The sequence below is a fragment of the Equus quagga genome, chromosome 10 (assembly GCF_021613505.1).
Source record: "Equus quagga isolate Etosha38 chromosome 10, UCLA_HA_Equagga_1.0, whole genome shotgun sequence".
NCBI classification, from domain to species: domain Eukaryota; kingdom Metazoa; phylum Chordata; class Mammalia; order Perissodactyla; family Equidae; genus Equus; species Equus quagga.
The window spans coordinates 57,342,288-57,369,380 of NC_060276.1; the positions used below are offsets into that span (position 1 = coordinate 57,342,288).

Sequence of the window (27,093 nt, forward strand, 5' to 3'; positions counted from 1 at the left end):
AAACCTTGAAGTGCAATAAATGCTTTTTATTGTATGCTCATTTCAATGAGTAACATTTAGAAATAATAATCCCACGTAACAGTGACAATTTTATTTTACAGCGTGTACATCATTTACAGCCACATAACACACAATTTTAGATTTTCCAAATTTAGTATTCTCAAGTTAAGAAAGATAAAAAATTTATTTTCAAGGAACTGATTCTTATCTGGTGCAAAAACAGAAAGGTGAACATTATTTGAAACACAAAGCCACAATATAGCATGAAGTAAAATTACATTTTAATTATGTTGAACAGCTGAGTGTAAACATGAAGCAACTAAAACTTAAAAGTACACGTCATATGCATTACGTTTATGAACATAATTTTCATTAAATTTCCCTAAACCAGCTTTTTATATTAAGCGCCATTTTGATTTGCAGCATGCTAACACAAAGCGTTGTTAAAGGGATGCATATTTAAATTTATACACTGTAAACTGAATATCCACCTTCAAACTCTATTGGCAGCATAGTGTTTTGTTAAATACCGCATAAATACTGTCTCATATTGAAAATGCATGTTAATAATATGGTATATAGATTTTAAAAATCAAAATCTTCAATAATGGCATAAAATTGCACCTTTAAACATTAGAGCAAGTAAGAGTAGAAGAATCATACTTGCTAAGACTGTCCTAAAAAAAAAACCTCTAAACATTATAATATTTAAGAAAACTGTGTTCTCTCAATTTAATCTTTAGATCATTAAGAAATATAGTGCTAACTTTGTTTGCAACACTACTGTTGCATCTGTTTTAGAAAGCCACATTTGACTCAAATATACTTTTGTCATATATGCCATACTGAACAACAATCAACTTGAACATCAGAAAAAAAGGGAACTTCAATCCTTAGACTTCAGCACAGAATGCTCTATTTTAAACATCCTATCCTGTGATAAAATCTTAGCAGCTTTGAAATTCTTTTTAATAGTACTGAATTAATCTAACCTGTTTTCTGGTGAAATTCTTTTAATGAATACACAAAACTTTGCCATTTCTGGAATTCAGTTTCCAAGTACCATATAAAAAGGCTCAATGACGAAATGATTGATGGATGACTACATTTTATTTCTCCACCCCATTTCTAAAATTGCATAAAAGTGAGGCTTGCTTGCCATAGCAAAGCATTGCTAAAGTCCTCAATTATGTATAACCTTTTCAGGAACATTTGTCTCTAGTATGATCAGCCAAATAAAGTCATTGTCTTTGCTCTTCCCCTCTGTAGTTTAATTATGCATATAAGACTATTAAATAGACACTTAAGAAGTTTTTACACAACCATTCTATGGTGTTTCTTAAATTCTTTAAGTAATTTTCAAAGGGCTATGAGATCCCCTGTTAATTCAAATATGTTAAGATCTTTAATACAAAGAATGTAAAGTTATGATTTAATATCAAGCTTTGTAACCAGATGAAATAGTTTGTGAAAATTTCCTCCCATGTAGTTTATCATATTTTCTAAATAGGTTCTTTCTTTATACTGATCTTATTACATAAGAGCCTCCTTGTGGTGCCTCATAATATGCTGATTTTTTTCTGATGGTCTTCGGAATCCCTTCTTGCAGAATTCACACCTGTGTGGATAGTCTTTTGTATGTATTGATATTACGTGTCGTTTAAAGCCAGATGCATCTGTAGTGCTGTATTCACAATACTCACATTGGTAAATCTTCCTTCCAGTGTGTGTTTTCATATGCTTTTTGAGCTCATTTTGTTGTCTAAATCCTCTCTTGCACCTTTTACACTTCAATGACTGATCCTTAGTATGAACTGAAAGGATATGACCACTAAGAATAAATGGATCTGATGTTTTAAAGTCACAGTGCCTACACTGATGAATCTTCCTACCCTTATGGATATCACTATGCTTTTTGAGCTCAGAAGGACGATGGAAACCTTTATCACAGACCTCACATTTGTGAGGAAAATCCTTAGTGTGGACAGATATGATGTGCCGCTTAAGGTCACTTGAGTTGGTGCTCTTATGGTCACAATGAGGACACTGGTGTGTCTTATGTCCTTGAAATAAATCCAGATGGCGCTGAAGCTCCCTCTCATCACCAAATGCTTGGGGGCAATGCTCACATTTATATGGCAAATTGTTACCATGCTTAGACTTAATATGAGTTTTCAGATTTGATTGATCTGCACACCTGAAGACACAATACTGACACTGATATGGCTTCTCACCAGTATGGGTTCTCATATGTTTCTTGAGTTCAGATGGATGTCGAAAGCCCTTCCCACACTCAACACAAACATGAGGAAAATTCTTGCTGTGAACAGCCAGTAAATGTCTGTTTAACAGTCCTTGTTCTGCAGTTTCATAGTCACAGTATTTGCACTTGTGCATCTTCGGCTCCTTGTCTCTTAGTATAAGTTTATTTGAACTCAGTGGACTAGCCTCTCTGTATCTTCGTGTGTATTCTGTAAATTCATGGGTTTTGTCAACTTTGTTTATAAGCTTATGGCTTTCTAAGTGGTTATGGAAACTCACTTTCTTGTTAGTTGTAAAGTCACAATCTGTACACTGATATTTTTTCCTTATCAAATGATCAGGATGATTCTTCATGTGTCTTTTCAAGAATCCCCTGGATTTAAACTTTTTTGTGCAAATATGGCAAGGGTATACTGTCAGGGGCTGTCCATCAGGGCCTATTATGACAGCTAGAAAAAAAATAGGGGAAGTTGTGACATTTGGCTGAACTGTTTTAAAGGGTTTTACATCAAGGGCGCCAAAATCAGCTAACATTCACAATGTGAGAACTTTACTAGTGGAATAAAATCCTATAAGATAAAATATACATTAAAAGCAATTTATGATGAAGTAGCTCACTAAAAAGTAATGAACAGCACTCTACTAAAGACTACTTACCTCCCAAAATGTTCTATCACATGCACTTTGTAAACTAGAAACAAGACCCTTTATTGTTAAACCAACTGAAAATTCTCTTTACAAACATCATTTTGGTAAAGAACAAACAAGCATAGTTTTATTAAGTATCAAACACTTAAAAAGATCCAACTATTTAGATCAAATACAAACAGGTACATGGGAGTAGACTATACTATAAACAACCGACTTTTTTTCTTTGATTGCAAAAAAATACTTCCACATTTCAAATCGTTATAATATTCATAAAGCAAAATATTAGTATTTTACCTGTTTGCCACTGCCTGGTTTCTCCCCTTCTCCTCTTCTTGGCTTTTTGTTTAAGTACTTTATTCGTATTAATGCTATCGCAAATTTGAAGGTACTGTGTAGCTGTACTACTTCTGTTTTCTAATGTTGAGTCTAAAGTATTTCCTGAAAAAAAAATCAATATAGAATTAAACTACATATATTTATACTTTTTTGGTTTTGGTTAGACGAATTACCATAGATGACATAGCTGCCACTGCAGTACTAAATTTCACAAAGTATACCCATTTTCTCTTTCTCTCTCCTTTACACTCATAAACACACACATGTGCATATGCAAACACTTTAAATAGGATACCACATGAAAACAACTTCAAAATATCCTAATTTATTAACTCTAAAGGAATAAACTGATAAGGTGAACATAATGTAAGAAACTGAATTTTATGACCCTAAACAAAGTCTCGGCATCCAATCAATTTCTCACCAATGAAGGCTGATTAATTTAAAATTAGAGATGTAGCAAAGAAATGTACATGTCTCAATGAACCAATATAGTCGTGGTGACCATATGTAATGCATAACAAACAACAGATCTGTTGTATACATGCCTTAGAATAGTTTACCTAATGTGAAAAGTATTAAGATTGATTTTAAAGGTTAAGATAGATGTAGCAGGCAATTCACCACAATTTCAGTGGGATCAGTGTAAATAGAACAAAGTACTTAACAAAATCTCAGTTCTCATAAATCTGTTGTTATGCAGTTTAGTTAAAAAATGTAGACCTACAAAATTTGTTTAGCTCATATGCTGTGATAAATGCCTTTTATCAATTCCTCTGAAATCTACATTTAAATTTAGAGAGTCAAATACCTTCAAAGGGTAGAAACAGAGCAGTCAGACACTTTATCATGAGAAAAAGTCTCCTCGCTTAAGAAAATAAAAAGAACTATCAACCATGGAATTACACTATACGGAGTGTATTAAAACTAGAAAAGAAAAAGTTAAGCTGACACATGGTTTTATGTAACAGTTATATAAATCTACTGGTTGCCATAGAAATTAAGAAAACAGTTCCTCCCCAAGGAAGACATTAACGTGGTTGATATCATGGATAATTTTTACTTTTCTGTCAAAATAATTTCTATTTTATAATTTTTTCCATAGCAACCTTTTATGGCACATGTGGTAAGTTTCCCAATATTTGTATCTTGAGGTAAATCTAAAATAAACTGCGTTCACAGAATAACACACGTTATGGCTGTATATAAATTAATCAATTCCCCAAAGAGGCAAACTCTTATGTAACTAACTAGATCAGATATGACTAGGCAAGTAAGAGTCCAACATATGTGTCTATATACACAAACTAATACTTTTCATTTACTGAGCAATATACAAAACCGGCTATTTAACCTACATCTCACATATAATGCTCTCTCACCTGATGCTTGACAATCTTCATACCTTCGGGAAACTCTTCTTTCATCTCCTAAAAAAAAAAAAGAGTAATTAAAAACTGATATACTAAGTATAATGAGTACTAGTGGATCACATCTTAATCTACAAAATCTTACTTTGACCACCGTTCCTTGGATTAAAATTTTTTTTGTTGAGTTCTTCCACTCTCATAGATTAGATAATTTCACCTACTGAAAATAAGGGCTGCTGTCAGCATCCTTGGAACTGTTAACATCTAGAACAATCTTACTTTTTTTGCTGAGGAAGATTGGCCCTGAGCTAATGTCTGTTGCCAATCTTCCTCTTTTTGCTTGAGTAAGACTGTTGCTGAGCTAACGTTTGTGCCAATCTTACTCTATTTTGTATGTGGGATGCTGTCATGGCGTGGCTTGATGATTAGTGTGTAGGTCCGCACCCAAGATCCAAACCTGCGAACCCTGGGCCGCCAAAGTAGAGTGTGTGAAATTAACCACTATGCCACTGGGCTGGCCCATAGAACAATCTTACTTTTAAAATAAAAACTGGGTAGATATTTCTGCAGAGTACCCTCAAATTTGAAGATGCTCAATAAATGACTGTTGAATGAATGAACCTTTGGAAAAAGCAAGTTAAGATTAATGCATTTGAACACCAAAATTTTTCAAAGTAAAGAGCATACCTGGACCACCTTGTAAATTAAGTAGGAATGAGTTAAAATATAAAGGAAAAAATAACTTGATAAATTTACCTTGTATTACATATTTTCTAGAAGAGCACCCCTGGATTTCTGTTCCTTTTCAAAACCCAAAAATCTTTTTATTTGTGGTGTTAATACATGAAATAAGTTTTTCCAAAAGGGGAAGGATCAGTTTTCAAAGGAAATTTCTATTTTAGAAGAAACTTTTTAATGGCACTCACTTCTACAGGTAGGATTTAAAATAAATCCTTCTGAAAAACACAATGCATTAAGCAAGGTTTATCTTAAGTAACATAAGATATGTGATAGGAAAATCAGGTAAGTAACTAGAGATCAACCAGTCCACAGCAAAACATTTTATAATATTAGCCAACTCATGGGGGGCATCAGCACAGCATATTTAATGACCTAAAGGCTGATCAAATAGATATGTTATGTACTTATCAGGTGAAAAAATGCCAGTGTCCTACCATATGCCGCAGACCAGACAACAGGGACAACTGTTTTATTAACATCAGAGTCCTCAAGCTGAGTCTCAGGGAGAGAAGTTCCTTCCTCTTCCCCTACAATGACTTCCATGTAAACTTCATCTGCTATTTCAGCGCAACCTAAATTTTAGAAATAATTGCTTGTTTATAACCCCCAATATTTAATAAATGGGTAAAAAATTCTAAACAATTTAAATCTTTCAACTTTCGAGATTTCAATTTGGTTAACTTAAAAATAACATTAGGCACTTTGGAGGCTACTGCCACTAGGAGACAATGATTTATTAAAATTCTTCTCCTCTTAGAACTTAGTTCTATGAAAATGACTTTAAGATTAGACAAAACGTGCGCTTGAAATATACTGACTGATTTTACAGTCTATTGGGCATTACAAATTTATTAAAAGGGTTGTATTCCATAATTCTGCCTGATAGTTCTTTGGAACTCAAAAAGCATTTCCCATAAAATCAATACTAGAAAGTGGCCCATGCTATCCCACATACTGTAACTTAAATGCAGAACTGTACATGCAACGAAAAATAGTCAAAAATACTAGTAATTGAAAAAAATTTAAAAATAAAAATAATTAAAATTATATATATATAAATAATATATATAATGCTGGAGCTCAAGAATGTGTGGACACCCTTTAATAGGCAGAGTTTTCAGACCCTACTGAGGAAAAAAGCATTAAGTGAGACTCATTAAAAAATATATAGTAGTAGTGTAAAAAAATTTAAACCTAGAGGGTTACTCAGTGTATGTTATGTGAAATAATCCATTTAGATTTAACCTGTTAAACAGAAAATTGGTTTCAATTTATGCTTTTCCTTTGATTCACATACTGGGGTCTTCTACTCGCTATAAAAGAAACGTGGAAAAAATGTGGAGAAAAAATGTCCCTCTTCTCCTAAGTTTCCTTTCTTTCAATTAACTAGAAAGAGATATTGGTTTAAGTTTTCAACATCCCCATGGAACTGTGGCTTCAGCTAAGCTAAGCCTCAGCCTCCTACCTTCTACTGTGCCCCTTTTACAGACCAACGAGTTAAAAAAAAAAAAAAAACAAAACTTAGAGACCAAATAGAAATTATTTCATTTAACTCTTTTCCTCTCCAACCAAACCCTCCAGACTCACTTATTTTGATATTTTCAGCTGTGGTATATTATTTATGTTTGGGCTTGGAACTCAGCTCCCCATGGCTTTTAGGGAAGAAAATTTGAGCGTGGGGATCAGAGTGCAGTATAGGTATAACCGAGCATTGTCAAGGTAATGCACTGAAATAAAGACTCTTGCTCTCATAGGGCAAAACAAAATAGTTTTTGTCTCAGCATGGCAAGACGACAGAAGAAGACTTAGAGAAGGACTGCACTGCTACACTGAGGTGAGGAGAAATTAGGCAGAGAATAAAATGACTTTGTTCTGTCACTGTCTGGAAATGGGTACTAAGAGCAAGAAAAGAATCTGAGAAGCTTTTTTACCCTGTGGTACTCAGTCCCAAGAAACCTTAAGCAGCAACTACTTAGAGATCATCAAAGGATATAAGTCAAGATCCTGGCAGCTTGACTTGGAAGAATACTTACTCAGCTAATCCCTCAGTGCCAGAAGGAAAACAACCATTTAGCCCTTCCACTGCTAAATCCAGAGAGGCCAACAGTGTTCACTGCCATGTGAAAAGAACACTGGCAGTAGAGTTAGACAGATATGAGTCCAAATCCTACCTTACTCATTTAATATTGGAATGATCTCGGGCAATTACTTAACTTCCCTGAGCATTTCTTCCTTCCACAAAACAGGGATAATACCACCTACCTCAGAGATGAGTTGTGAAAATTAAATGAGGTAATATATGTAAAACATATCCAATAACACACACAAAGTAGATTCTCAATAATTCCCTATATATTTGTGGGCTCTACTGAAGTCAGGAAGCTTGTGTTGCTGATTTCTGTGTCCCTAGTATGTGAGAGACAGTATTTCATGTTTGCTGATTTGAACAATACATGTATGCATGAATGTTTAAAAGAACCCTTCTCTTTTAAATTAATTACAGCAAGGGGTCAGGCTTATTTTTTTGACCTGTGTTCCTAAATAGTGCTTTTATCTCTGAGATTGCTTTATTTTTTAAAAAGAATGCATGATGGCTACTGGTAAGTCACTACAGTGCCCTTTTTTTCTTACTGATATCATCTTCTTCCTGAGAAGAATCTTTAACTGCCATATAAACCATCTTCTCCCGCTGCATTCGGCTCTGGTCAAGCACTCCAGATACAGAATGTCCATTGGTGTACTCGCTCTCTGTGACAATTTCTGTTCCACCTTAAAAATTAAAACACGTATCAAAATAGAGAAGTATCATGGAATAATTCCCTAAATTAATAAGGAGGATATATAAGAAGTATTTTCCTTTAGAAAACTATTCCCCCAAAATATTCCAATATAAATTTCTAAGTGTCACGGGAATTTTCTTATAAATTACACTTTAAGTTTTCAGTCATCACTGAGAAATAACACATGTTAACAATAATATCACACTTACATGCCAAGCACTATGTAAGTCTTTTATTTGTATTTACCTATTTACTCCTCACAACAGCCCTATGAGGTAGTTGCTATCATTATGGCCATCTTATGGAGGAGGAAACTGAGACAGAAGGAGGTTAAGTAACTCATCAAAAGCCAGTCACCTAAGCGGCAGAACTAGGAAATACTACTCAACTATAAAAAAAGATGAAATCTTGCCATTTGTGACAACATGGATGGACCTTGAGGGTATTATGCTAAGTGAAGTAAGTCCGACAAAGTCAAATACTGTATGATTTCACTCATACAAAACAACAACAAACACACAGACACAGAGATTACACTGGTGGTTATCAGAAGGGAAGAGGGGAGTGAGGAGAGCAAAAGGGGTGATAGGACATATGTGGACGGTGGCGGATGGTAATTAGCCTTTGGGAGGTGAACATGATGCAGTCTATGCAGAAATCGAAATATAATGATGTACACCTGAAATTTATATAATGTTATAAGGCAATGTTACCTCAATTAAAAAAAAATCCAAGCAGCCTGCCTCTAGCCTGCCCTTAAATACTCATTATAATTTCCTACTCTAAACCAAACCCTCTCCACTCATTTGATATTTCAACTGTAATATTCTACTCATGTTTGAAAGAATCTAAGAATGACATATTCTGCATTCCTGTTTTATATTCATGTACATTTTTCTATATTCCATCCTCAAAGAAACTTATAAAAAATCTGCACTTTGAAGACAATTTTAGAGTAGTCATCAGAAAAGAATAAATTCTAATTCCTATTATAGCAATAAATTAAAATTAGTCTTTGTACCTATTTCAACATCATCTTCCGCCTCAGCTTTAAAAATATACACTTTTATTACTTCTGAACCAAATCCATCTTCTTTAACATCTTCTTGTGAACCATCACTGCCGATTTTTAATGGTGTGTTCCCCATATGCTCTAATTTTTCCCCAACATCATCCACTGTAAAACATAAAGAGGAAACTACTGCATTCAAAAAGTATTATTGACATTTAGTGGGTGTTAAGCATAAGTGCAACATGAAATAATGTGTTAATAACCTACCCACTATATTCACTTAATGAACTATAATGCAACCATTAAAAGTGATATGTTTCATGAAAAAACAGTAGACGAGATCGGATATACTACAAGATCACAATTATATAAAGAACCTATTCACAGATTTGACTTTACATATACAAAATACTTAATAACCGTAAAGCTTTAATTAATGGTTTGGGAAAAGATTAAATAATCTTCCATCATGTTCAATATTTTAAGTTAAATCCTGACATCAAAATTAATAACAGAAAAATCAGAACACAAAACACATAGTACTCATTAAAAAAGCTCACGTAAACAATAATTCCCAAATTAAAGAGCAGTATTTCTAAAACCAATTAACAAATGAAATGTAAAATTAAAACAAAACAGGTAACAGGGGCCAAACCCGTGGGTGTGGTGGTGAAATTTGACATGCTCCCCTTCGGCGGCCCGGGTTCAGACCCCAGGCACGGACCTACACCACTTGTCAGCCACGCTGTGGTGATAACCCACATACAAAGCAGAGGAATATTGGCACAGATGTTAGCTCAGGGCTAATCTTCCTCAGCAAAATAAAAAAAGGGGCGGGGGCTTTTCAGAAATCACTATAGAAATAAAATCTTAGTAAATACTCAATTTCTGTTGAGTCAATGGAAGACAACTTCAAACAGAAATTTTGTATATTCTAGGTTTACCAACTTATGCTTTACTTCAAAATCATATACAAAAGTAAAGCAACAATATTTGAAAATATATTACTTAGATTTTAAGCATATTTTAAAATTTTGATTCTCTGCTATGCAGTCTTTAATGATAACAATTAGTTTCAAATGAATACTATGCACAAACTATTAATGAATATATTAATAAACTTTGTTCTTTGACCATAAATATTAAACAACATATTCTCCCTAATATGCACCTACCATTTTTTATTTCAGTGCTTGTCCCTATAAAAACTGAAATGTAATCTAAATAAAAAAACATGCTCACCCTATTACAAATACCTATTACAAATACCATAGAATCATATATGAAACAAAATCCTGAAGCCTCTGACGGCATGTAAACAATTCAAGAACTACTGAAAACAGAATAAACTGACATTAAAAAGTTATTAACTCAGTACACTTAAAAAACGAATTTCGAGAAGATCTAAATGGGTCAAAGTCTAGATTTTCCCTATCTCAGTTTCAAATTTGAAACATACAACTTCAAAAATATTCTTTTGGTCCTTCACAATGGTGAAAAACAACACATTTCAGAAGTTCTTTTCACAATGCAAAGCTACTTTAACTTTGTGATTAAATACAAATGATTCCATACTATTCAAGAATTCAAATAGTCTGTCCACGAAAGAAAGCACCTAAATGGCCAAAATAAATAGACTAAATATTTTCATTCCATCATAGACCCTAATTCTATTACTACATTTTTTGGCAAATATTTTTTTGACGAGATACATTAAAACGAAAGGAAAAAAGATGAAGTATCTAATATCACTGGTTCAATAGCTTCTCTTTAAAATATGTCGAATAAAACAATGAGATCATAGAAAAAGTTGAAAGAATCAAGTTTTCAGACAAAAAGTACTTTCTTATTCTTGGAAATAAAGACATAGGATATACAAAAACCTCAACAAGTGTCCAAAATATGAATTTCTTAGTTTGGAATAACTTACAGTAAGTTAATGAAATAATAAAAATACTCTCATTTGATAAATACTGCTTCATTATATTTGAATGGTTTAAAGTAATCACAGATCCTTCTGGGCTAAACTGAATTAAAACTGTAATTCACAAAATTAAAGCTCACGATATAGAATACACATTTTTTGTCACTTCTCAATAGTTTTGCACCATAATTTTCACTTTAAGTATTTAAATTAGTTGCTATTTTGATTCCATTGATACTTGTCCTTAAGGTCCATAGTTTAATGTATCAATTATTTTCTACTTAGATTCCTGAGAATGAACAATTTTGAAATGTACTGAGGAACTAAACTTGTTCTGCATTTTAAGTTTATAGAAGATGACAAAGTTATTAAAGATGTTAGTATGCAGTTTTAAGAGATAAACCATCAACTTCACCAGGATTTAGGCTATATCTTTTGTTACAGAAAGTACAAAGTTAACAAAGACTTTATGGGCAATCAACTCAGTTCAGAAATATATCCTCAAACATTCTTCTTAATGCAGATAATACTCAAAATACCCAAAATTCAAGTTTAACCTTTTTGCTGGTTGTACGCCTTGCAATACTCAAGTCCCACAGTGTTGTTTCTCAACCCACATGACATCCCCGGTAGTAATAAGCAGAGAATATTATACACACCACAGAATCCTACTGGTGCTAAATATAACATAAAAGAATAAACCACATTGTTTGCCAACATTGCAAAGTTTGCTAACTCTTTTATAGCCCATGGGCACAATTTGATTAAAATTTCATTGTAGCAAAATGTAAAATATAATATTCCTTTTTAAAGCTAAGTAGGCTTTTTACTGTACCCTTTTTTTAATTACCTTTACCAAAACTATATGGTGGATATGATATTATCAGAATAGAGTATATTGATGTACCACAGGGATTGGGTTAGACAATGTGGAAAGGATCTGTATTTCACAATGATGAACCAAACAAAAATTAGTAACATTTAAATTATAAAGGTGTTCCACTCCCATGTATATACCCGAGAGATCTGAAAACATATGTCTGCACAAAAATTTGCACATAGGAGCATTATTCATAATAGCCAAAAAGTGGAAACAACCCAAATGTCCATCAACTGATGAATGGATAAGTAAAATATATATGTATATAATGAAATATTACTCAGTAATAAAAAAGGAATGAAATACTGACACATGCTACAACATGGATGATCCTTGAAAGCATTATGCTAAGTGAAAGAAGGCAGATACAAAAGGCCACATATTATATGATTCCATTTATTGAGAACAGACAAATCTATAGAGACAGAAATTGGCTAAGTGATTGCCTGAGGTAGATGGAGGTGGGGGAGTGATTGCTAAAGGGTACGGAGTTTCTTTTAGGGGTGAAGAAAAAAATTCTAAAATTGATTGTTGTGATGGTTGTACAATCCTGAGAATCTACTAAAAACCTTAAGTGGGTGAATTGTATGGCATGTGAATTATATCTCGATAAAGTTGTCACTATATTAAAAAAAATACAAAGGTGTTAACTTTTCTCTTTTATCCCTGAAAGTGGCGAGGTTTGATGAGATCTCCCCTAATGACACTACCAAGATATTTTGCTTTATACAAAATTGTTCCTGAATGAAATATAAACTGATTTTAGAGGTTAAAAAAATAATTTGAATGCATTCTATTGGTTCATTATTTAAAGGAACCTCCCTCCTTCAGTGAAGCTTTTCATAAAGGAAATCATCACCCATAAATGTCTTATGGGTGTTAGATATCTTTAAAGAAGAGTGTGCCTAGGATAACTTTACACAGATACAGTTATCCTATATTAATTTCCAAGTTACTTAGCACAAGTGGGAGAGCCTAACCGTCTGCTAAGATAAAGAATTTGTGAGATAAAGAATTGTGACGTTTGGCCTGAAAGCAGAAAAAAACTCAGACACACCTAAGACACTGAGAAAAGACAAACTCCTACCTCTAAGACTCAGCTATTGATAAGATTTCCTTAGAGAAATATTTAGGAATTGAGGAGGAAGACAAAGGTTGGTTTGAAGTCCTCAACTTTATCTCTGAGATGTTTTGAAAATCTCTATCTTGGGGAAAAAAAACAGGGAAGAGGGCTTTTTAAATTAACACTGAGGCCTTTTAAAGCAATTTTTTTTCTGAAAGATGCAATGGCCAACAGAAACGAAGAGGTAAAGAAAATGAAGATTAAAAGATGAAGGAAAAAAAGGAAAAACTAAATCAATATAGAATAAAATAAAATAAACGGAAGTGGTAAAAAGACTAGTCCCAATTTGAGTATTATAACCATTATAAAAATGGCCAAGGATCTGGATGGTGGAAAAATGGTTGCTATAAAACAATATTTAATTTTTGAATAATTGTATATTCCATTTTAAACAATAAAACAAATTCCTTAAGTTTTAAGGAGACTTTACAAAATTTTTGCTGTTTCTCTACTAATAATTAAAAAGTTAATTCTGAGTCTAAATTCCCCCTAAAATGACCACATAGCAGTTCCAATATTATTCAAGCAATACAGTGTTCTTTATAATTTTCAGTCTAATTCTATTAGACTAGAAAGAAGTCCTTTGAATTTGACATATATGGTAATATCAAGATAACTATTCTAAATTATATTATTCTAGTAACTTTTTTTAAAAAACCTTTTGCAGAATCAAATCACAGAAGATAAGTTAAGGTGTGACTATTCACAATACATATGATGTCTACATTTTAGACCACTTAAATAACAAAGAGTTTAATTTGACAAGTATCCTTTTAAAGGCATACTGAATTTATTTTGGTACAGAAAGACTACCAACTTTTGCCACACCATTTTATATAAGCATTGCCACAGTTTTGTTTTTTTTAATGTCAGACTAAGATATAAATATGGAGTTGCTTTTGTAATCCACGTCAATTTAAAAAGAGGTAGTAACATTTGCAGTCTTTTAGTGGCTTAAATCATTCTCTTAGAAACATTGTAAATATTCACCTTCAAAAATGCTTATAGAGGAAAAAAGTTAACATGCTAGACTTCAGAATCATATTTACAAATTAAATAAATCTAATTTGTTTTTAGTTTTAAATTCACTGATACACACTTATACAATCACTCTATACACAAATACACATATTCTACCTGGCAATGCACTCCCCAAACATCTAAGAAGAAAAGATCAAAATTCCTCCCTGGAAAAGTGAAATCTTTATTTAATCTTTACTACTTCCAGCATGAGCCCTTCAAATTTTCTAAAGAATAGAACCACTTCTTCCTCAAGCTCCATCAATAACTTATCATGAGATTTTTATTACTGTTGCTCTTCAGGCAAACCCACCACTTAAATTGAGAACAAGATATTTCTCTCTTCCTCTTTCAGACAGAATGTCTTAAGGACACTGTAAAGCAGTCTGAAATAAACATATTAAAGTGTTTTTGCATAGAATATACACACATATTTAAAAAGAGAAAATAAACACAGGGAGAACTATAAAACACAATCTGAGCTTATGTTTTACTTTTCAAGTATTTAATAAAAAAACTAATTATACATTTCTTAACATAGCATACTTAAATTCCTAAGCAAAACTGAACTGACAACTCCAGTACCTGCCATATTAAAAAGAAAGCAGCGGCTGCCTAAAATAAACTTCTCATTTTGAAATATATATATTTATCATTAAAATTTAGTATCAGTTAATATTCTTGTTGAACCTTCCAAATCTATGTTTCTAGTCTAAGATATTAATAAATTGCATTATTTTACTTAATTTTGGGCATGAATTTTCACTGAGTAAATTAAAAACATCAACAAATTCAAAAAATCATCTCAACACAGCTTTGAAAAAATTTAATTTTCAAAGACTACCCTCATGACTTTTATTGAATAGATGCCCCATCCCAGAAACCCTTTCCAGGTTATATATAAATCGATCTCCCAAGTAATTACGGAATTTATGTTTCACTTACAAGATATCATTAAGTAGTCTTCAGAAGCACTCTTGACATCGTCATCATCATCATCATCATCATCATCATCTTCAGTTTTAATAGTAACTGTGGAACCAGGAACACCACCAGCTGCTTGAATCACAGTTTCTGTATCTGAATTAGTTACAAGAACCTCCTCTGATACCATTGTGGGAGAGTCAACTCCTGAAACACAATCTTGGACCACATGTTCTAAGTGTCCATCAGGACCAGTAACAAGGTCAGCCACGAAAACTTGCTCAGGTACTCTAACAGTTTCTGTAATTAGCTCAGAAGTCAAGATGTGATCACCATCATCTTCCTCTAAATCTTCTTCAATGGCAACATCAGCTTCAAGTACAGCTTCAGGAACAATAACACCTTCTGTTACTACATCAGTTTCGGTGATGATATCAGGCCCATGGACAACTTCAGCTGCAAGGCCATGATCAAGAGTTATCCCATCATCTGTGACAACATCAGAAACTAATACAGCCTCAGGAACTGAAACAACAATATGGTCTCCATCGATATGCGCAGTACCAGCCATTCCAGCCACTATAATACAAACAATTAACCAAAAAAAGTAAAGTTATTTTATTAATTAAAAGTACTGTAGATGGAGAAAGACAAACACAGTATGATTTCACTCACATGTGGAAGATAAAAACAACAAATAAACACATAGACACAGAAATAGACTGGTGATTACCAGAGGGGAACGGGGAGGGAGAAGGGTGAAAGGGGTAAAAGCCCACATGTGTATGTTGATTGATGGTAATTAGACTCTGGGTGGTGAACATGATGTAGTCTACACAGAAATGGAAATATAATGATGTACACTTGCAATTTATATAACGTTATAAAGCAATGTTACCTCAATAAAAAATTTAAAATGTAAAAACATACTGTATTTAATATATTACATGCATAAAATATTTTTAAAATATGAAATAGTACTGGCCAAACTATTATTTTAAAAAATCACTGACAATTTAACTGCAATAAGAACCATCACCAACCAGCAACTGGGGTGGAGTTGGGTAAAAATAATGTTAGTAAAATCTAAATTAAGACCTTAAAAATAATGTACTTTACTTTCAAGTAAAACATAAAAGCTACAGTGAGATATCACTACACACCAGTTAGGATGGCTAAAATAAACAAACAGTGATAACACCACAGGGTGGTGAGGATGTGAAGAAACTGGTTCTTTCATACTTTACTGTTGGGAATGTAAAATGGGAGCAGGCACTCTAGAAAACAGTTTGGCAGTTTCTTTTTTTTGGCTGAGGAAGATTCACCCTGAGCTAACATGTGTTGCCAATCTTCCTCTTTTTTAATTGTTTTAATGAGAGCCACCACCACAGCATGGCCACTAAATGATGAGTGGCATGGTTCTGCGCAAGGGAACTGAACCCGGGTCTCCAAAGTTGGGTGTGCCAAACTTTAACCACTAGCCCATTGAGTTTGGTCCAGTTTGGCAGTTTCTTACAAAACTAAACATGCACTTACCACACAACCCAACAATTGCACTCTAGGGCATTTTTCCCAGAGATATTAAAATATGTTTACATGAAAAACTGCACATGAATATTCATAACAGCTCATAGTAGCAATGACTTGTAGTAGCAAAAATTGAAAACAACCCAAATGTCCTTCAGCAGGTGAATGGTTAATTAAACCAACTCTGGCACATTCTTACCATGAAATACTACTGAGCAATAAAAAAGGGACAAATTCAACAACCTGAATGAATCTCCAGAAAATTATGCTAAGTGAAAAAAGCTAATTACTAAAAGTTACAATACTGTATAAATGGAATCATTTATATAACATTCCCAAAATTATAAAACTATAGAGATAGAGAACAGATTAGCAGTTGCCAAGGGTGGGTGTGTATGTGTGAATATATTGGCACAGCATATACATGGTGATGTAACAGTTCTGTATCTTCTTTGTGGTGGTGTTTACACGAAGCTATATATGGGATAAAACTGCACAGAACTATATACACTCACACACATACAAATGTATATAAAAAAACGGTGAAAAGTGAATGAGGTCTGTAGTCTAGTTAACAGCATTGTGCTGATGCTAACTTCTTGGTTTTGATATTGTACTACACTTACATAAGATGTCACCACTGGAGGAAGATGAGTAAAGGTACGGTACATGGGATCTATGTACTATTTTTTCTACTTCCTGTGAGTCCAGTATTTCAAAAACTTAAAATTAAAATTAAAAGGATACACAAACATAAAAGGGTGCTAATATATTAAATTAAGTGAGTTAATAAAATAAGACAAGCTTAATACATTAGAAAATATGTATCATAAACACAAAAGTCCTTGAACTACTTTATCTTCTAAGAATTACTACATTTAAAAGTGGAAGGCATCTGTTAATACCTGATTTGGGGGGAAGAAAAGCACGACTCATTTTAGACAAAGATTTGGTTTGATTAAAAAATCCTACATATGGACTCTAAATTGCATTAAATTCTAAATTAGTAAAACTGCAGAAACAAAGCTTTAAATAACATTTTTCTTGAGCATCCTGGTAAACACCAACTCCTACCCCCATTGTAAATATTATAAGAGTGTAGAATCACTTCACGAGGAACTCTGTTAAATTCCGCCTCCCTGAGGAGGTAAACAAGTTAGTAAGAGTTTGTGGACCAGGTTATAACAGAATTACCCATATGAAATAAAATACAGTACAAAGCCTTTTCCACATAATGATCACTTTCTATAAAGTAATACCTGAAAGAGTGCCATTTGCTACACAGTGCTCACTATTACTAACCAATTCATTATGGAAGTTAGTTAATGAGTTAGAATGGAGACCAGTGGACACTATATTAATATCCTTACCCGTCAAAAAATAAGGTGAGAGGGGAAAGCTGCCTTTCAGGATTATCTTCCTTTTAACCCTTTCGTATCCTTCCCACCATTCTCCAACTCTCACTTAAACCACCAAATTACCCCAAAAGGCAAAGCCTCAATCTTGAAAATCTGGTAGACAAAGTGAGTATGTACAAAACAAGTACTTTCTATTCACTTGTTACTCCACTGACCATTTTAGAGACACCGAGAGGGTGGGAGTTCAAATTTAGCTTTCAACCAGACTGGAAATGTGGGTTTTACCTAGAAAAAATTTAATGTTAAGCCTATAAAATTCACAGTATTGGATTTCTATGCATATAAACAATAAAATTAATATTTTATAAAATCTTTTCACAAGTCAGACTTAAAACATGGGACATTCCATTTTTCAGTTCACCTGGCCTCTACTCTAGTAGGAACTTATAGGTCAAAAATAAACCAGATATAAACCAAAACAAATCCAAATATGCTTGTTTACCCTGAACTAAATAATCACAAGGATCCTAGACCAAGAATTGACGAGTTCCCCCATAGGGTACTGGCAAATTACTCACACCTTGATTCAAGACGTCTCCTGTTAATTTTTGCTCTTTTCTCTTATCAGCTCAGCTCATGTGTTAGATTCCACTGAATTTCTAAACAAAGTCACTTATTTAGCTATACACCAGCTATAGTTATTTAGCACTGACTGTGCTCCAAGCAACCTGCTAATACTTTTACATATAATATCTCATTTAAGCCACAGAAAGACTGTACAATAAGATGAGTGTTATCATCTCCGTTTTAAATATGAAGGAACTATGGTTTAGAGAGGTTAAATAAGCTTGCCCAAGGATCAAGCTGGGGACTGAACTCATTGTTTGACTCCAGACTGGCTTTCTTCTATTTAATTTACTTACTCTAGACTGTTTTTAAAGAGATTTTTAGAATTAACCAAGTGAGCTGCTACTAAAGGAATAGTCTGAGAAAGAGTAAAAAGACCTATCATATAGTCACTCATTTAAATTTTAAAGCATTTAGTAAGCAGCATTAAGTGGCATTAAAAATTTCTCTCACTAGGTAGCAAATTATAAATGACAAGAAAAAATCATTTAAAAACTGTGAAATCAATTCAATAACCAGATAACAGTAAGAAACAAGTCATCATTCCAAGCATTTCCCATTTTACTAAAGTTATTTCATTTAAATGCAAATACCTAGAATTTCACCAGAGGCATAGCATAAAATTTGGTATTTGTTGGGTGTGTCTTGGTCCACTATTTAAGGCTGTTTTGCTATTTAAATTCCAAAGCAACACAGAATTTTTTCAGCAATAGAATCTTAAACGACTGTTAAATTCAACGGCAGAGAGATTCCACAGATTCCAAGGACAACCACCATACTGAGACATGAGCAAACTTATTACATAAAGCATAATGTTGTAAATCTAAAAATCTCAAATATCCTTCAAAAGAAACTGGTCTAATGAATTTCTGAATTAAATTAATGTTTCAGATTCTTAATATAGTAGCCATCCTGTTCCAACCAAGAACCTTATAGAATTTAGAGATTCTGTGCCACATTGTACTTGGCTAGTTCTACCTGTGTATGCTAAACTCGATGTTTCACAAATATCATCAATTTACGGGACTGCAAATACGTACATCTTGATGTTAGCAGAAAGTGAAGGAATGTATCTAATTTATAATGAAATTTTATAACTCAGAAAGTTTAATTGGTGGGGGGGACTAATCGTAGGGGGGCTGCTTTCAGAAGAAACCTAAATTACCAGGGCTAAAATTGTCACTGTCAAAAATCCTCCCAATAAAGGTCCCTTTAGGGTCAGGGTGTAGTGGTTAAGTTCGGGTGCTCTGCTTCAGTGGCCTGAGGTTTGCGGGTTCAGATCCCGGGCACGGACCTACACACTGCTCATCAAGTCATGCTGTGGTGGCACCCCACATACAAAAAAAAGCAGAGGAAGACTGACACAGATGTTAGCTCAGGGACAATGTTCCTCACCCCCCCCCCCAAAAAAGTCCCTTTAGGTTTAGACCTATTTGACACTTTTGTATTTTTTAAAATAGCACACAAAGAATGAAAACATCTATGTACGAAATTGAGCTCAAAACTGAACATCAAAAAAATACAGAGTTCCTGCCTTCTAAGAGTTCAGAATTGATTTACCAAAAACAAATGCAAACCTAAATACTTTAGGTCAACATCATCCCTAAACACAAATGAGTGAACATTTCCCATATTAACTATTTCTGATCTGACTGGATATTCAGCAAAATAACCTTACCAAAAATGTAGAAACAATTTGGTTGCTATCTGTTTATTTGCCTAAATTTAAAAGAGCATAAAAATTAAATTAAAAAAGAAATTAAAAAGAATGCATCCTTTCAAAAACCAATAACCTCAAAATACTACTTGGCAGTTGAATCATGAACAGCTGTATAAGAAAAAACTGTGGCTTCAAACTCTTTGTGGTATAAATAAGTTGACTTACTCTATTAAATTCATTTTAGAAAGGCTTTAAATGATACTATGAAAACACCAATAAAAATCTGGAAGTAGTTCTCAAACTTTTCCATTTTATTATTCACAAAAAGACAGGGAATAGCAAATACAAATTTTGCTTTCTATCCAATAACATGTTTACATGAGTATAATAGTGTCTATATTTGTGTGTATGTGTTTTTCCCCCATTCAAATGAAAGGTACTCCAAGAAGATGTGCTGTTTATCCTGTGGTTTCAGGTACATCATCACATGCTTCCAAGGGTAATGATACTCCAGTCTAAGACACAGAGCTTTAGGTCAAACAAAAAAGTGTTATAGTGCATTAAAAATATTTCAGCAACTCAAATGTCTGTCAACTGATGAAATATTATGCTAAGTGAAAGAAGTCAGACACAAAAGGCCACATATGGTATGATTCCACTTAAATGAAATGTCCAGAATAGATAAATCCATAGACAGAACAATTAGTGGTTGTCTAGGTCTTGGGGAGGGGGGTAGGGAGTGATTGCTAATGAGTGTGATGTTTTATTTTTATGATGACAGAATGTTCTAAAATTACATAGTGGTGAGTACAAGTCTGTGAGTGTACTAAAAACCATTGAATTGTATTCTTTAAAATGGGCAAATTGTATGGTATATGATTGTACATAAAAACACTTCAATATGCATGTCCTATTTCCCTAGCAACTAAAAGATAATAAAGTATTAGATGTAAGAAGGGATTAATTAAACCTCAAGACACTGAGGAGGAGGATGGAAAGGCAGGTAAGACGAACACCAAGTAAATGTTCACCAGCACCAATCAGACATTTTTTTCAATCTTTCAAAGGAATCATGCTTTACTTGTTAACAGGCAACTTCTTCAGGAGTGAAGGGGGTTCTGGAACTTTACCAAATGCTATAGGGTAGGTAACATTTTGTAGTAAACAGAGAAAACCTGTATTACTTCCATTTTTAAAATACCTTATTTTTAAAAGGTAAAAATTAAAGTTCACATTTCAAACAAAACTTATTTACCATACTGAAGTTCAAATGTCTCAGTATTTTAAAAACTAACTCTAGCAAGCATTCACAAAATTCTTTGTGAAATCTCTTATTCTTCAGCCCTTTGTGCTTCTTCTAGAATTTATTCCTGCACTGTTTTTCACCCCAAATCACTTCTAAGTTATCCATAATCAACACGACTCACTTCTGACTTGAGCAGAATAAATCCATGATTCCTTTCTATTTCATCAATTAACTACACAGTCATCTCGATCTCCACCACATTCAATCTTGACCTACACACCACACCTTCATTCATCAGACAGAAATGTCAAGGAATCACAGAACTGGAGAGGACCTTAAATGTTCTCCAGTCCAATCCCCTCATAAAAGTGAATCAAGTAACTTTCCTAAGTTTACACAGACAGTTAATAGGACTGCTAAGACTAGAATCCAGTTCTTCTGGCTCTCGTTACTGTGGGCTTTACAATGGGGGACAAAATAACATATTATCTGAAAACAGTAGTAGCATTTTCTTAATTGAGCAATGTATGTAGTTATAATTCCCCATCTCTAACTTAATCCTTGACAATTCCATAATACCTCATGTTTTCTGTTTACTTTTTATCCCAATTTACCATTTGTCTTTTCTACTCTCACTCTGATCTTTTCTTCAATTCTTACCACACCCCAAGCCTGCCTCTTACACTTCAGATACCTCTGCCTCTTCTATAACCCTCACTAACCTTGCTCAAATTCAGTTTCTTTGTTGACTGTCAATGGAGTCTCAGCATCTTCATCAAAATGACTACGAAAAACTTGGCCACAAAAGTAGGGAATTTTTTTTTAAAAAAAAAGAAAAATGTAATGCTATTAGTAACAACTTTCTGAGGATATAGCATCAGAATATAATCACCCAGTGAATGATTTTCCCGTATCACTATATAAGCATCTAACTTCTTTGAAATGACTAAATATTTCCTTTTCGAGCTTTATTAAAAATGCAACTTAAAATGTATTTTAAAAAGCCAATTTACTATTCCTACATGCAAGAACTGAAGCAGTTATTTATGCAAATTGAGTTCAACATTTTCAGTGACATATCACCACTATATTCCAAGTTTCCTTATCTCAACCTTCCCACAAAATTTTAAGAATGATTTTAAGTAGACTGCTGACATATCACTTCACTTTAAGAAACTAAGCCCTACAAGTGTATTTTCTTAGCAAAAGAATTTTTCATTTTAATTCTACCCTTCTTCATTATAGTTTTGATATTTAGCATGTTCCGACTTTTAAAAAAGAAACAAAAATACAACAAAGAAAATGCTTTACCAAAATCCTGCATAATCATGGTATGGGCCATTCTAGAGTCTGATGTGTGCAATCCAAGACTTCCACCACCTGAATCCATACTTAGCAAAGTTTATTCACAAATCTCTGTAAAAGAAATGGTTTTAAAAACAGTTTAAATACATTAGGCCAAAGTCAGTCGTTTTGAGAAAAAAATGCCATTGAAAATATGCCTCTCAACCAGGTGTGCAAATCTCAATACAAAGGAAAACAAAACAAACAAAAACCTTGATTAGATGTTTTATGTGACAAACATAAATAAAAGAAGGGCCAAGTGGAGGTAAACCAAAGATAATGAAGAATAAGACACAGTAAGGGTGACGAGCCATAGGGAAGTGATAGAAGCAAGCAAAAGGACAAAACCATAGCACTGAGGTTCCAGTTAAAATATAGGTTATAAAATAAGAAGAAAAAGAGGAACAAGATGACAACAGACAATAGTTGGGATATTTATACGTTACTAGAGGACTCAGGTGTCTAGCATTAGTGAATTTCATCCAGTGGTTCTCATCCATTTCTTCCAGACCCAGATCAGCCCTGCAGCGGAGCTCTGCAGATAAACTTGTATTTCACCTCTGGCTCCCGGGGTTCTACTTATAATGTAAAATGTTCTATCCCAGTTTCCCTGGAGTTCTTTGAGCCAGTAAGGACTTCTGGCCTCACTCTACTACATTCTCTTGTCTCACAGTTTTGAGGACTCATGAAACATGACTGCTTCCTAAATATGGTAGAGATAAGATCAATCACATACAAACATTTAGCAAATTGTTTCTTTCAGAATATACCTTACTTGTAACTGTACAACTGATTTTTTCCATTAATGATTAATAAAGACATGTTAGCCTCATGCTAGTTTTGAAAACAAGAGCTCAATCTATTTCATTTCAAGTGACTTACCCTATATTTAAGATCACCAGATAGTACAGAACCTAAAGTCAGATGCTGTCACTCAACATATCTCTTACAATTAACATATGTGTATTTCCCCTTCAAACATTAGATTTCAAGTAAATCAACAAAAACATCTGTCAATTTTAGAAAATATTCAACTCATTTTTAGTTAGGGGTGTTAAATAAATTGGGCTATATTGCACAAAAGATGAGGTTACATCATTAATGAAAGTTTTAGAAAGCTGCTGTGTAAAACAACTTAATTCATCCTTAAGTGCAAGAGATCACTAAGATTTTTTTTCCTTGCCTTAAAGTTCTTTAGGTGTACAGGAGGCAGGAGAGTTTCCCAGAGTAACCTCTATTAACATTTGAGTCATGTATATAAAAACCCTACAAAGTAGGTGACATTTCTGAGTACCAAATGATTCAGACGATATTACTTTATGTGTGAGCAAAATTACAAAATTTTAGAAATTCTTAGCTGTATTTTGTTATCTTTTTTCAAATACCGCATTGTTTTCTGCCTTCAAAATGAAGTCAGGAGAGGCCAAGAGAGTTCACAATAAACTACCTGTGTGTTCACAGAGATAAAGTAAAATGCCATAAGGACTTATTTTTAACATTAAAAACAGTGTACTATTTCAACTTTAATTAGAGTAATTGCTTGCTTTATCACATAACTCAGAACAATTAGAAATGTATTAAAATGTTTTAAACACTTAATTTTGTTTAATTATTAAATAAGGTAAAACATTAAGTAATATGTTATTCACCTTAATATGAGAGTCTTGAAGAAACTGTAGATTTTCTTACATATTGTAAAACAAAATCTGCAGCAAATTCTTTTTGTTATTTTTCTTTCTGAACTATGTTATTTTCTTTGGAAAACGTTCTCTTTACCTAGTGTAAAAATACATTCAAAATTAGATATTTCAAAACATTTTAAACCAAATCTCTTACACAACCTGAGAATTTTTCTCTACACTTTACCGTGCAGGGTGAGGTCGGGAAGGGCTCACATGCTCAAATCTGTTCATCTAAAAAGCACCCGAAGGGAACCCAACAGAAACAACTACCTACTGCGATATTAGCAACATTATTGAACTGAGAGAGAATTCGACCACGTAATTAAAGCATAATCTTCCCTAAAGCAGGTTTTAAAAATCACTAGCAACATCTTATTTTGGAAAGTGAAAGAGACCCAACCAAGGGCAAGCTTTATCCTTGCCAAACCCATAGAGAAAAATCTGCACGGGCACTTAATGAAGTGTAAAAATTTTAACACACAGTGCAACTATTATGGAAAGTATCACCCTGTAGGAATACCAAAGAAATCAAATGGAACGCCTTTTCCCCATACAGGAAGTTTCAATAAGATCAATAATAAATGAGGTAAGAGAACAGCAGTGTGTTAAGTATTCAATAGCCAAAAGAGAGCGAGGCTTCTCAGTCTCCTCAAAAGTAAATCTCACATCGCTATCGAATGGAGGTGATCACCAAGTAGGCTTCCAGTAAACACCTTTCCTGAAACGTACGGGGGCAGCAAGCAGAAAAAGAAAAGCGAAAACATTTTACTCTTATCCGTCTCCTCGAAACCCAGCTCCTTCAGGATCAAGCTTCTGGTGAGGTAAATAGGGTGAGGGACAGAAGAGAAATCCTGAGGCGGCCGAGCAAGAGAATGCGAAAGTAGTATTTGCGGAGACAGGAGACAAAGGAGCCCTGGCAAGTAGCACTATTGCAGCTTTGGACGCAACCCTCTTCCCGCAGAAGTCGCCCTCTCCCACGACCACGCCAAGTTGCAATCGTTTCGAGCAGAACGCACACACGTGCCCTCTCATCCAGCAGCCTCCCGGCTGGATCTTCAAGCGAACAAGAGCAGCTCGACCGCGGAGAGGCCGAGCGGAGCCACAGAACACCCTCTCCCCTCCTCCCTCCTCTCACTTGGTGCAGCGGTCGCCACCGCTGCTGCCCATGGCGGGCTGCCCAGCCCCTCAACCTCCTCCCGCGCCCGCTGCCCCGCTCCCTGGGAGACGGCTGCGAACCAAAATGGTGGTGTTTTCGCGGAGGCGACAGTTGCCGCACACGCCCCCCCACCCCCCAGGCTCTGACGGCTCGCGATCCCCTAAAATGCCCGCTCCGGTACCACCTCGTCGCCAACGCCGCCATCCCTCGCGCATTCCAAGGTTACCCTCCGCGGCGGGCGGGGGCGCGGCGGGCGGGCGCGAGGGAAAGGCATATGGGGGGGTCGCCGAGAGAAAATGCCAGGGGGCCGCCGCATTCTTCACTTCACCGTTTTGTTTTCCGCCATTTTCCCGTCACCCTAAACCACCGACGGCCTCAACGACGGCTCTCGCCCCCAGGGGCTCCGGCCTAGGGGAAGGCGACGCGGCTGAGGGGGAAACACTCCCTCCCCTCAAGCCCTCCGGCACCCCGCCGCGGCTGAGGAGAAAAATCGTGCGCCCGAGGGGGAGGGAAAGCTTAGGGACTAGACGCCACTTCCATTGTTCCCTTCGCCCTACACTCCACGCTGGGTGTGAGCCTCTCCTCCCCTCCCACAGCGACACTGAGAGCGGCGGCCCCGAGCGCCTCCACTTTCTGCCCCGGAGTCGCCTTACCTGCCGCCGCCGCGGCTGCCGCCGCTGCCAGGGGGCCGCGCTCCGGATTTCTGCGGGGGGCGGCAGCTGTGGGTCCGTAAGGTCCTCCTCGCATTCGGGTTTCCGAGGTTCCGCAGCCCGAGCCAATCACAAGCTACTCTGCGTCTGGGAGGCGCGCCGCCTCGTCCTCCTTTATAGCGCGGCTGACATGCTGAGGTTGCATTACGTCACGCTACCCTTGCTGCAGGGTAGGGGGCCGCGGGGGGCCGCGCGCACGCGCGTGCCGGGCCGAGCAGCCCGCGCTGGGCTGGTGCTCCCAGACCCCGCGGACTCGCAGTGGGGGCTGCAGCGCCGGGCGAGTCCAAGTGCGCCAGCCTCGATCTCCGAGCGCCCCTGAGGAGTTTCCGTGGGAAGATTGTCTGTTTTCCAGGTTTCCCAAGGGAGACGAAGAGGGGGAGGGGGGAAATCAATGACTGAATAGCCGCTCACTGAACCCGTAATCGATGTTGGACGACGTTAAAAAAAATCGACCCTACCCTCGAGGATTTGACCAATTAGGCTGGCCAGAGTGGTAAGAGGTATGCCTCTCCCCAATAAAACCTGTGTGTGTTTTGCAGTTTCCTTCCCTCCCTCCCTCCCTCCCTTCATTCCTTTTATATTTCGTAATAGTAGACAATTCGATGAAGAAAGTAAAGAAGAGTGAAGAAAGGCACAGAAGGGAAAGGTGGAGAAGGGACCTAAATGAAGTGAACACTAAATATCTTTTGAATGTGTCATTTTTAGCTTGTGTCTGCACAAAATTGGAGAACAGTGAGAAATTCGGTGGTGACTGGTGGGA

At 35.4% G+C, this 27,093-nt stretch overlaps 1 protein-coding gene across 11 annotated transcripts; it reads right to left on the reverse strand.

Annotated features, from left to right (window-relative positions):
- Positions 1-26,425, reverse strand: ZNF711 (zinc finger protein 711). Of its 11 annotated transcripts, none has more exons than XM_046672586.1 (11): positions 26,277-26,425; positions 24,435-24,561; positions 22,753-22,857; positions 22,164-22,235; positions 15,045-15,602; positions 9,162-9,317; positions 7,992-8,129; positions 5,795-5,932; positions 4,632-4,679; positions 3,208-3,351; positions 1-2,711 (listed from the first exon to the last, which is right to left on the reverse strand). In XM_046672586.1, the coding sequence occupies exons 3-11, from the start codon at positions 22,829-22,831 to the stop codon at positions 1,534-1,536; spliced, it is 2,511 nt and encodes an 836-aa protein (XP_046528542.1). In that variant the 5' UTR covers positions 22,832-22,857; positions 24,435-24,561; positions 26,277-26,425; the 3' UTR covers positions 1-1,533. The 11 variants fall into 11 exon arrangements, with proteins under 11 accessions (XP_046528542.1, XP_046528539.1, XP_046528540.1 ...); XM_046672583.1 differs by having other exon boundaries at positions 22,753-23,488; XM_046672584.1 differs by having other exon boundaries at positions 23,232-24,561.
- Between the last annotated feature and the right edge of the window lie 668 nt (positions 26,426-27,093).